The following is an 11,192-nucleotide window of genomic DNA, read 5'->3' as shown; positions in this document are numbered from 1 at the left end:
ATCAAATGGTTTTATCACGACATGATTTTACTTTTGACCCATGGAAGCGATTACTGGGCACTGAGATTTTGAGAGGGAATTCATTCACAGGAGAAGTGAGAATGATGTAATTCGACTTTCATTTGGACTTAACAACTTGTTTCTATTTGAACAATTCGGAGAGGACAAGCACAACTTAAAGTGAAATTGATGATTTCTGATTACCCAATTCTTCTCACGGTTTCATTCTTTCTTTTGGCTTGGAAGTCTTCTGGATTTGGACGGTCGGTCCGTCGGAAAATCTTTCTCCACTTCTGCTTATTAAGAAAAGAAGGATTCTGTAGTTGGAACGCTAACAGGAATTGATTCTAAGCGAATATGGAGCTCTGCTTCTTCTCCGGCCAACTCGTATGAATAGTGAAGTTGTGAAAGAGAGAGTTAAAGGGTATCTCGGCACGTCAAGAAATAAGTGGGAGAGAGTAGATAGATAAGCTTGGCCTTGCACTCATGAACTTGGAATCTGGGAGACAAGCACAGACGCTTGCAGAGAAAGTATCTGTGGTGTTCGGTTCCGTTTCAAGATTATGATAATGGATGGTGGGAACGATTGATGCTGCAAGCAAAGAAAGAAGGTAATGATTTATGGAAAAGCCTGCTGCTACACGATCGTATCTCAGTTGATTTTCTGTCACAAAGTTCTTATCAAGACTCGTCTTTAGATTTTGTGAGGTGCGTGTGACACGTTGTTGCGACCCTTTTTCCTACTTTTTTTCCCATTCCATTAGCTGCTTCCTAGAGTCGATGTTCGACTTCTTAATGAACAAAATAATCGCTGGATCCACCCAGGAAAAGGCGCTCAGACTTTCAGAAAACTTCGAGACGAAGCTGATAAAACGTGTTCTGGAATTTGTATGAAACATAAAGATAAAATGTGCTCTGCAATTCTCATGAAAAACAGAGCACTCTACTCTTTCTGTTAATAAAAACAGAATACAAAAGTGTTTAGAACAAAAAACGAAGCCAGCTAAGACTAAGTCGGCTGACTAACTATACAACTCAGCATGTTACTCTTTACAGCTCAGCATATTACATTATTAACAAACTAATACAACATTCGAAGACTCCTAATATCCCCTCCTTAAGCTGGTGCATGAATGTTAAGAATGCCAAGCTTGGAAATAAAATTAGAGAACAACGGTAATCCAAGAGGTTTAGTAAAACAATCAGCAAGTTGATTAGAAGAATTGATGTGAAAAAGGTTAATAGAATCATCTTGAACTCTGTCACGATTCACGAATAAAATGACGATCAATTTCGATGTGTTTTGTTCGTTCGTGAAACAATGGATTTATGGCAATATGGACAACAGATTTATTATCACAATAAACAGCCACAGGATTTGAATGAGAAATTTTAAGATCCTTTAGCAATGAAAACATCCAAAGCAACTCAGCAAAAGTGTTTGCAAGTGCTCGATATTCGCCCTTAGCCGATGATTTAGAAACCACAGTTTGCTTCTTTGATTTCCATGAAATTAGAGAGCTGCCAAGAAAGATTTAAAACCCAGTGATAGACCACCTAGTATCCTGACAACCTGCCCAATCAGAATCAGTAAAGGCAGTCAATTCAAGTTTGGAGGAAGATAGAAAATGAAGGCCTTGGCCAGGTGAACTCTTAATATACTGCAACACTTGATGAGCAGCCTGGAGATGAGGCTGCCCTGACTTAGTGTTTGCAAAACAAAAGTTAAATCCGGTCTAGTAATAGTCAAGTAAAACAACCTTCCAACTAATCTTCTATAAGGTTTGGGATCCTCAAGAAGTGTTCCTTCAAATTTTGAAAGTTTAAGATGCTGCTCCATAGGTGTTTTGGCAGGTTTAGAGGCTAAAAAACCAGTGTCAGATAAAAGTTCTAATGCATATTTGCGCTGAGATAGAGATATACCAGATTGATTACATGCAACTTCAAGTACCAAAAAATACTTCAAGGGCCGAGATCTTTAAGCTTGAACTGCTTGTGAAGAAACACATTGAAAGTATCTACAAATTTCATATATTGTTGGCTATTAATATGTCATCTACATAGATTAATAAAGTCATGAAACTTGATCCTTGAGTTTTGGTAAAGAGAGAATAATTAGCTTTTGACTGTTTGAAACCAAGAGAAACAATGGTTGAAGAAAACTTGTCAAACCATTGTCGGGAAGCTTGCTTTAATCCATACAAGGACTTGGTTAGCCAACACACTATTTTATCACCTTTATCACCAAAACCAGGAGGTAAGTCCATATATACCTCCTCAAACAAATCTCCATGAAGAAAAATATTGTTGAGATCTAATTGAATTAGATGCAACCTTTAATGGCAGGAATGGAAAGAAGACACTTAACTGTCACCATCTTAGCAACTGGACAAAAAATGTCAAAATAATCAACACTATCTTTTTGTGTAAACCCCTTAGCAACTAATCGAGCCTTATACCTCTCAAGTGTCCTATTGGAACTAAGCTTCACCTTATAGGCCCATTTGCAACCAATTGTAGCCTTACCAGGTGGAAGAATTGTTAAAATCCATGTTTTGTTTGTTTCCAAGGCTGTAATTTCTTCAGCCATGGCAGTCCTCCAATGAGGAATTTTGACAGCTTGAGTGAATGTTTTAGGTTCAAAAATTGTTGAAAAAACAAGAACATAAGCTTTGTGTTTAGATGTAAGACGATAATAAGAAACAAAATTGGAAAGGGGATACAAAGTATGTATTTTAGAACCAGCTATCATATTAGAAGATGTGGGAGGTAAAACTGTTGAAGAGGCCATATGGCAATGAAAATCATGCAGATATCCAGGTAACCTGTGAGCTCGAGAAGATCTTCAAAGAGGTAGACCATTAGAAACAGGTAATATGTGATATGTTTCAGGAATGATATGAGGCTGATGATTTCGAGAATAAAGTTCAGATTCAAGAGTTATACGATAGGAATGATCATTTGAAGAAGATGCAATATCAGAATGCTGAACAAAAATATTAACCAATGGTTTAGGAAGAACAACTAGAACAAATAATTGCAAATTTTGAGATAGTGATCTAAAAGGAAATATATGTTCATGAAATGTTACATCTAGGGAAACAAAAAAAATATGATCATCAAGATCATATAATTTGTAACCTTTGATGGCAAGAGGATATCCAAGAAATATACATCTACGAGCTCTAGGAGCAAACTTGGATCTGTTATGCGATAAAGTTGAAGCATAACACAACGATCCAAAGACCTTCAAATGATCATAAACAGGAGGCTTATTGAAAAACAACTCATGAAGACTTTTGCCTTGTAAGGATGGAGAAGGAATTTTGTTTATTAAATAAACAGTAGTAAGAATTGAATCAGACCAGAAATGCAACGGTAAATGGGATTGAAACATGAGTGCACGATCCACATTTAAAATGTGCTGATGTTTCATTTCCATAACTGAATTCTGTTATGGAGTTGTTACACAAGATAGTTGTGGATTATACCTTTGCTAGCAAAAAATGAAGGTATGACAAATTCACTGCCATTATCAGTTCTCACAGACTTGATTTTAGTGTGAAATTGAGTGTCAACTAAAACTATGAAATGTTGTAAGAGAACTCGAGCATCAGATTTAGATTTTAACAAATAAACCCAAGTATTACGAGTATAATCATCAACTACTGTTAATAAGTATTTAAAACCATCCAAGGAAGAAGATTGAAATGGACCCCATATATCATATTGTATTAGTTCAAACGGATATCAGTATTTTGTCTGACTTTGTAAAGGAAAAGGCAATCTCTTGTGTTTAGTAAGAGGACATATATCACAAACCATTGAATTAGGAACAACAATTTGTGGAACAACAGAAGATAACAATTGCATTCGAGATTGAGATGGATGTGTGCCAAATGTAAAAAACTGAAAGTTTGGAATTAAAACCAAAAACAGAATTAGAAAACACATCTTTAGGAAAGTTCATAGGTGAATCTGGTTTCTGCAATAGATAAAGTCCTTCACAAGCTTTACCCTTCCCAATCATGCTCCAATGGATGGGGTCCTGAAGAAAACAAAAGTCATGAAAGAATGTTATACAACATGAGGAAGACTGAGTAAGTTTGTTGATAGAAATTAGATTGAAGTGGAAGGAAGGAACACACAAAACATTGTATAATGTGAGTTGGGGAAATAAGTGAATGGATCCAATGTGTGTAATTGGCACAGATGAACCATTTGGCATTTTGACAAATGAATTATGAATAGGCTGATAGGAATAAAAAAAAAGATGTAGAATGAACCATATGGTCCGTGGCACCAGTGTCAATGATCAATTCACCACTAGGAATCAAACTAGATTTAACTGTGTTAAAAGAAAAAACAGAATGTGATAGAATTTAGCTCACCAAATAAATGTTCAAGTGGAGATGTTACCATATTAGCATTGTGTGACGATGAATTGGAAGATTGAGTATGGAGTAACGCCAAAAGTTGTTGACATTGCTCTGGAGTGAAAGGTAATGCAAGACTAATTGATGATTCTGCCACAACATTGTTAACAGACGCATAATGATTAGCAGAAAAATTGGAAGAAGTAGAAGAATTTGATGACCTGCTTTTAGATCGATATCCTGGAGGATATCCATGCAACTTAAAACACTTCTCCACTGTATGGCCTGGTATGGAACAATGAGAGCAAACAGGTCTACGAGTGTTAGACTTATTCTGAGAAATTGGTTTAGTTGAAGAGATAGCAGCAACAAAAGGTATGGCAGGTAACAACACAAATCCAATCTCTCGTTGGCGTTCTTCTTGAATAACCAGAGAAAACACTTTATTAATTGAAGGCAGAGAATCATTAACAAGGATCTGACCTCGAATGTGTGAAAATGAGTCATTTAGTCCCATTAAGAACCACATTATATATTCTTGTTGTTGCATATCCATAAAAAATCTCAACGCCCCACAAGAACAAGCAGGTGGTGGACGATAATTGAGTAACTCATCCTAGAGACCTTTCATTTTTGTAAAATAAGCACTTACAACAAGATCATCCTGAGTAAGAGAAGTGATAGACTTCTGCAATTGGTAAATGCGAGGTCCATTACTTTGTGAAGACTTTTCATTGAGATCGGACCACATCGCATGAACAGAATCAACATAGATGACGCTGGCAGCTATCTCCCGTGAAAGAGAATTTAAAATCCAGGAGAGAACCATGTTGTTGCAACGAGTTCAAAAATGAAACATAGAGGATGTTTCAGAAGGAGATGGAAGAGATCCATCAACGAAACAGACTTTATTCTTGGCAGTTAACACTATTAACATTGAGCGACGCCAGGTGTTGAAATTTTCACCGGTGAGAAGCTGAGTGACAAGAACATTTCCTAGACTATCTCCATGATGAAGATAATATGGATTCGAAGAATCCATAGGACGAACAGAACTCAAGATCTCGTCTAGCTCTGATACCATGATAAAATTTGTTCTGGAATTTGTATGAAACAGAAAGATAAAATGTGCTATGCAATTCTTATGGAAAACAGAGAACTCTTTCTGTTAATAAAAACAGAGTACAAAAGTGTTTATATACAGAACAAAAAATGAAGCCAGCTAAGACTAAGTCGGCTGACTAACTACACAACTCAGCATGTTACTCTTTACAGCTCAGCATATTACATTATTAACAAATTAATAGAAGTGAAAAGGATAAGCTGAGAGAGATGCATGCAGTCTTTCCTCATCTGATTTAATTTTCATACAATCTAACATGTTGCCATGTTCTAAAAGGGAGCCTCCATGCAGTCTTTCCTCATTTGATTTAATTTTCATACAATCTAACATGTTGCCATGTTCTAAAAGGAGCCTCCCCCATTCCTTTCTTTGTTTATGTAAACCAGAGTGAAGGACCTGACATTGACGAAGAAGGGAGTTTAGATGAGAGGGCTAGCTTTAATTGGGATTGACGGATGTGGAGGAGGGGGAGGCCCCCCACCCGCCAATTTCACTCAGCATTGGAAAACCCATGGGAGGGAAAGGAGGCCTCCCCCTCTTGCCCTTTTATAGCTTTGACCCTACCTCTCCCAACGGTCTTGGATTTTGCTGTAGATAAGCACCTAACAGAATTACCTATCACTTGGCACATCATCGTATCCCCATGGCATCAGACAGTGTACAACATGTCATCATGCCACGTCTTTAATGCACCGTAGATCTTTTTTCTATTATTTTTATTTTGTTATTTATTTGTTTTTTAATTTAAAAATATTTTTAAAATATTAATTTATAGTTTTAAAAATCCTACACATTTCATTACCTTCGATTTAATATAATAAAAATATATAATTTTTTTATTAATTATTTTCAAAATATTTTTCTAATGTAATTAATACCTTATATTAACGATTTAAGATATTCTTTAATTTAATACTATATTTTGTAAAAATATTAATTACCATTTTAAATCTTTTTTTTGGTACATATTTTATTACTTACTTTTTTATAATAACAAAATATTAATTTTTTAAACTAATTAATTAAAAATATATTTTAATCTATTTTACAGATTTTGTTTCCGATTTAATATATTTTTGAAATTTTAAAATATTTGAAAAAATATTTTTTATTTTTAAAAATCTTATTTGTTGATACGTGTTTTATTACCTTCTATTTATTTTAATAAAATATAAAATATAAAATTTGTATATTAATTGATTAAAACATCATATTCTAAAGTATTTAACACCTTTCATTATCGATTTCAAATTTTTTAGTTTTTTCAAAAAATTTATTCGTTGCTATACGTTTTATTACCTTCTATTTGTTATAAAAATATAAAATCAGAATATTAATTCATTAAAAATCTTAATTTTATATTTTATTATTATAAATAAAAGGTAATAAGATGAGTACCTACAAATAAGATTTTTTAAAAGTAAAATAAACATTCTAATATCTTGTTAATAAGAAAATATCTTAAATCGATAATGAATGGAGTTAATTACATTAGAAAAATATTTTTTTAAAATATTTAATTTATAAATTTAATATTTTATTACAATAAATAGAAGGTAATGAAACATGTACCAATATATAACATATTTTATAAAATTATCTTAAATTGATAATGATTTTTAATGAATTATATACAAAATTTATATTTTTTATTATTACATAAGTCGTTCGAGGAGGCCTCAGTCGGTGTCCCTTTGAAGCCATCCAACTCTTGGCGTCCTTCGCCTCTATTCTGTATCAAATCTTAACGACGACAATCGATCAGTTTTTCCTTTCTCAGAAGAGGAGATGAACAAGAGCAGGCGGAGCAGGGAACCTACGCTCCAAAGAAGTCAGCCACGACCAGGGTTACATTTGAGCATTTTTGTGGAAGGCTTCGGAATACCTCTCGGAGTATTTCATGCATCAGGGTAAGTGATTGCGATCGAACTTTGCCTGGTCTAACCTGCCATTTACAGGCTTAATTTCATTCGTTTCGTAATGCTGTCTGAAGTAGCAGGTTAATTGGCTGGTAGAACTTAATTTGTGAGGAATCAAATAACGGCACTGACCTTCCTTCCTTCTGTATCGGAAGACTCTGTGTCTCTTCTTTGCTTCCCTTGTGAAACGGGAAGCAAAGTAGGTATGAACTCTTCGTGAAAGAAGAAAATAGATTCTGTAAGGTTTGACAGTACTTGACTTGCAACACAAATAACAAGAAGATAGCCTACTCACGCAATCCAGTTTTAATATTCCCAATTTCTTCTCCCACGGGTAGATGATTCCAGTCTTGTTTCTGTCAACCACTTAGTATCTGGGCATTCCACCCAATTATTCATTGGTTTCCTAATAAACTAGTTATTTTGTATAGGACCTTCGATCCATTTCAGAAACCAATTCAATTAATTTACAAGGAACAGGCAATAGCTCGTATTGAACAGCAACGGTCGATGACGGAAGGAGTAGATATATTTTAAAGAAGAAGCCATCCACCTTCCTGAGATTATCAGTGAAATCCTATTCTACGTTGTCCAATGAAAGAAGAAACAATTTAACTTTGCTTGTAGAAGTGAAACCAACCTGCTATATTCCCATTGATGTCAGCGCATGCAGAAAAGTCTTCACCCTTTATGAATTGAGACCATTCACCCAACTAATCATAGAGGCCCAGCGAATCCCGTTTCATCGCGTCTTAGAGCTGTTCTCTACTTTTCTTCATCAAATGATTCTCCCTCTAAGAAGGAAACAGAAAAAGAGTAATCAAGACTCCTCTGTTTGTCTTGCATGACCATCCCCTTGAAAAGATTTCTTCAGCTGGTTCCTGAAACGAGACTCCCATCAATTCATATATAAATCAATTCCATTGCTTACACGGCTACCTGATATTTTTACTCCAAAATTGCAATCTTCATATTTTAAAATAGTATTTCCAACTTGGCTCTCGATTCTTTGTTTTTCATACGGATTTCTGTAATTTATAACCGCGTGTCGTCAAAACTAGAGATGGAATATGTTTCTTCGAATCAGTCTTTATCTGTTGGAAGAGAAGCTTATATTGTTTTTTTTCCTGGTCCAATCAAGGACAACGTGGATCGATACGATTCCACTGTCCAAGAGCTCCCACATGTTTTTCTCCGTCCTTACGATATCAGTTTAAAATTGCAGATATAATTTTCATGGCTTTCTGGGGATAAGAAATGGATATAGCGCTCAACCTTGTGGACTGAAAACGGGTTTTTTCGTTTCGAAACCTGTCACGCTCCCACCACCTTAATTCCTCCAATTGTGGCAACAGATCATATCGATTCTTTACTCTTCTGGCATACTACCTACGTTTGTTTATAGATGGAAGGCAGGTATAAAGGATCGAGACTTTCTGGGTGTAAATGGTTGTGCCTTTTCCTCTCTTTTGGTAAGACAAATCGAAGTTGCTTTAATTTCCGAATGTGAACGAAGAAGACAGACTGTTCGAATTTACTCTTGGTCTTTGCAAGGAAGGACTGATTGAATGCTTGGTTGTCTTTTTTCGCCTTCCAGTTCTTACAGATAACATTCCCATTGCTCTCCTCTGTGTCTTAACTCTTATTTACTGGAGTTTTAAAGGCAATAAGCTGTCCTTTCACGAAGTTCACTGTACGAGAAGAAGTTTCGAAGAATAAAAGGCACCGATTTCTTCTTTAATTCGCAAGCTGAATTCAGCATCAACATCAATTCCTCGCTAAGTGTAACTCAAAAATGGGGAGATATTTCCTCTTTCTTCCATCACGTTTCCCCACCCTCCTTGCTGTCTTCTTTTTCTTCTTCTGTTTTCAAGGCCCTTGTCTCTCTGCCGGACCCGAGACAACTCTAATGGCTGCTGGGAGTGAGGACGCCGGTAATTCTATTTTTGGTTCTGGGTTTTGTGTAGCATGAACTGTTTATAAGAAATTGTATTTCTGTGTTTTTGATTTTTTATTCTTTATGCAGGAGTGGAAGGGGAACTGACCACATTACAGAAGCACGTGACTTTTTTCGACAGTAACGGAGACGGGATTATTTATCCTTCGGAAACATATGATGGTAGATTTATTTGAACTTGAAGGATTAATTCCCTAACGATCAATAGATGCTGGGTTTTGAAGTTCTTATGAATTGGAATCGTCTTCTCTGGTTTCTGATTTAGGGTTTCGTTCGATTGGTGTAAATGCGGCCTTGTCTGCAGCCAGTGCGGCGCTCATCCATGGCGCCCTTAGTTCGAAAACAAATCCAGTAAGTTAAGCAGATACAGATTAGCAAAATGAAACTTCATTTTAGTTCTTCCAAACCGACTAACAATCTGTTTCGGAACAGTTTTAGTTCTCAAATGAAGTAAAATTATACGTATGTTAAAGAAGAAAATCATTTCAGTTATTTCGCCGAGTTCTCATTTCTTTAGCTGTTCAAGTTGCTTCCGTCACTATGAGTCGATTGATTCTATTTTCTTTTCCGTAACTAGATAAATCTCTTTCCGGCAAACCTACGGAAACCATTGTTAAAAACATCTGGGTTTAAAGGAAAAGGATTGTTTGCAATAAATCTGAAGATTTTTAGTATAGGAAACCTGTATATTCAATTGATAAATTGATTGAAATACAATTAACTAATGAAGCTTCTTTATCTAATTAATCTTCCATGCATTAAATTGATTCAACTATTACACTAGAACAAATTTCTTCTACGATCGTGTAATAGCATCTCATTATAACTGTTTGATTAATTTCTGAAAAACGATGATGCAGGGGAAAACTGATCCACGCCTTCCCATCTACATTAAGAACATAAAACTAGCCAAACATGGCAGCGACACTGGAGCCTACGATACAGAAGGAAGGTAAATGACGCACTTTACATTTCTTAATTTCATTTCCTCCAATCCCCATGTCGACGAATTCTCTATTTGCTAACGTTAATGCGATTTCATCGATTTCGTCCTGAAGGTTCGTGCCAGAAAAATTTGAGGAAATTTTCACCAAGCACGCACACTCTATCCCGACTGCTCTGACCTCGAACGAGCTTTCAGAGATGCTCAAGGCAAATCGACAACCCAAGGACTTCGCAGGATGGTGAGTCTGCTTACCCAAATCTAAATCCGCTACGGTTTATTGGAATGATGATTTCGATCGATAAAATGAAATGGTATGAATTTTTTGAAGGGCGGCGGCGGCGGCGGAGTGGAAGGTCCTGTACGATTTGTGCAAGGACAAGGATGGTCTGCTGCAGAAGGAGACGATCAGGGCTGTTTATGATGGAAGCTTATTCGAACAGCTGAAGCAGAGGAATTCTTCATGAATGCTCATGCTTTCGTATCGATTGCGATGTAGATCATCTGTTTCAAAGCTGATTTCCGTTTAAATTCAAATAAAAGGAAGGTTATTTGGGATGATGTAGATCATCAGCTATTCAAGTATATACTGTACATTAGTTGGATTATAAATTTCCCAGACATTATGTTAGCTACTAAATCTTTTACACTTAACCACTTTCCCAAGGGCCTTGCTGCCAGGTTCATTTGTAAACAGAACAGCCATTAACTTTCTTAATAGTCTAAAGTTTCAGGAAACACGATCACTGAATAGTAGAACCACTTCCTCAGTCAGTATTCATCTTGAATTCCATCAAAAGAGAAAGTAGAAGAAGTATAATAGCAAAAGACAAGTAGCAGAGAACAGGAAAATAGTACAGCTTGATTATTTTTG

The 11,192-nt window shown here is 35.8% G+C and overlaps 2 protein-coding genes across 2 annotated transcripts; one reads left to right on the top strand and one right to left on the bottom strand.

Moving 5' to 3' along the window:
- Positions 1-2,845: 2,845 nt before the first annotated feature.
- Positions 2,846-5,205, bottom strand: LOC137958592 (uncharacterized). Its single transcript, XM_068805655.1, has 6 exons — positions 5,029-5,205; positions 4,392-4,854; positions 4,287-4,348; positions 3,953-4,048; positions 3,823-3,909; positions 2,846-2,986 (listed from the first exon to the last, which is right to left on the bottom strand). Exons 1-6 carry the CDS (start codon positions 5,203-5,205, stop codon positions 2,846-2,848), a joined length of 1,026 nt encoding a protein of 341 aa, XP_068661756.1.
- Positions 5,206-9,040: 3,835 nt separating this feature from the next.
- LOC137960349 (probable peroxygenase 5) lies at positions 9,041-10,898 on the top strand. The gene is made up of 6 exons (XM_068807945.1): positions 9,041-9,352; positions 9,445-9,537; positions 9,641-9,726; positions 10,236-10,327; positions 10,434-10,559; positions 10,650-10,898. Exons 1-6 carry the CDS (start codon positions 9,214-9,216, stop codon positions 10,783-10,785), a joined length of 672 nt encoding a protein of 223 aa, XP_068664046.1. The 5' UTR covers positions 9,041-9,213; the 3' UTR covers positions 10,786-10,898.
- Positions 10,899-11,192: the final 294 nt, after the last annotated feature.

The sequence above is a fragment of the Aristolochia californica genome, unplaced genomic scaffold (genome assembly GCF_029961685.1).
Source record: "Aristolochia californica isolate CCGP_79_NKW_82.1479 unplaced genomic scaffold, dmAriCali1.0.hap1 SCAF_3, whole genome shotgun sequence".
NCBI lineage: Eukaryota > Viridiplantae > Streptophyta > Magnoliopsida > Piperales > Aristolochiaceae > Aristolochia > Aristolochia californica.
This window is presented reverse-complemented; position numbering and strand designations above follow the sequence as displayed.

Coding starts and splice junctions, on each gene's coding strand:
- LOC137960349 (XM_068807945.1), top strand. CDS start 9,214: ATGGGGAGATATTTCCTCTTTCTTCCATCACGTTTCCCCACCCTCCTT. Junction 9,538..9,640: donor TCCTTCGGAAACATATGATG/GTAGATTTATTT, acceptor TTTCTGATTTAG/GGTTTCGTTCGATTGGTGTA. Junction 9,727..10,235: donor TTAGTTCGAAAACAAATCCA/GTAAGTTAAGCA, acceptor ACGATGATGCAG/GGGAAAACTGATCCACGCCT.
- LOC137958592 (XM_068805655.1), bottom strand. CDS start 5,205: ATGGTTCTCTCCTGGATTTTAAATTCTCTTTCACGGGAGATAGCTGCC. Junction 4,049..4,286: donor CTGGTGCCACGGACCATATG/GTTCATTCTACA, acceptor TGTTTTCTTCAG/GACCCCATCCATTGGAGCAT. Junction 2,987..3,822: donor TTGTTGTTCCTAATTCAATG/GTTTGTGATATA, acceptor ATTTTTGTTCAG/CATTCTGATATTGCATCTTC.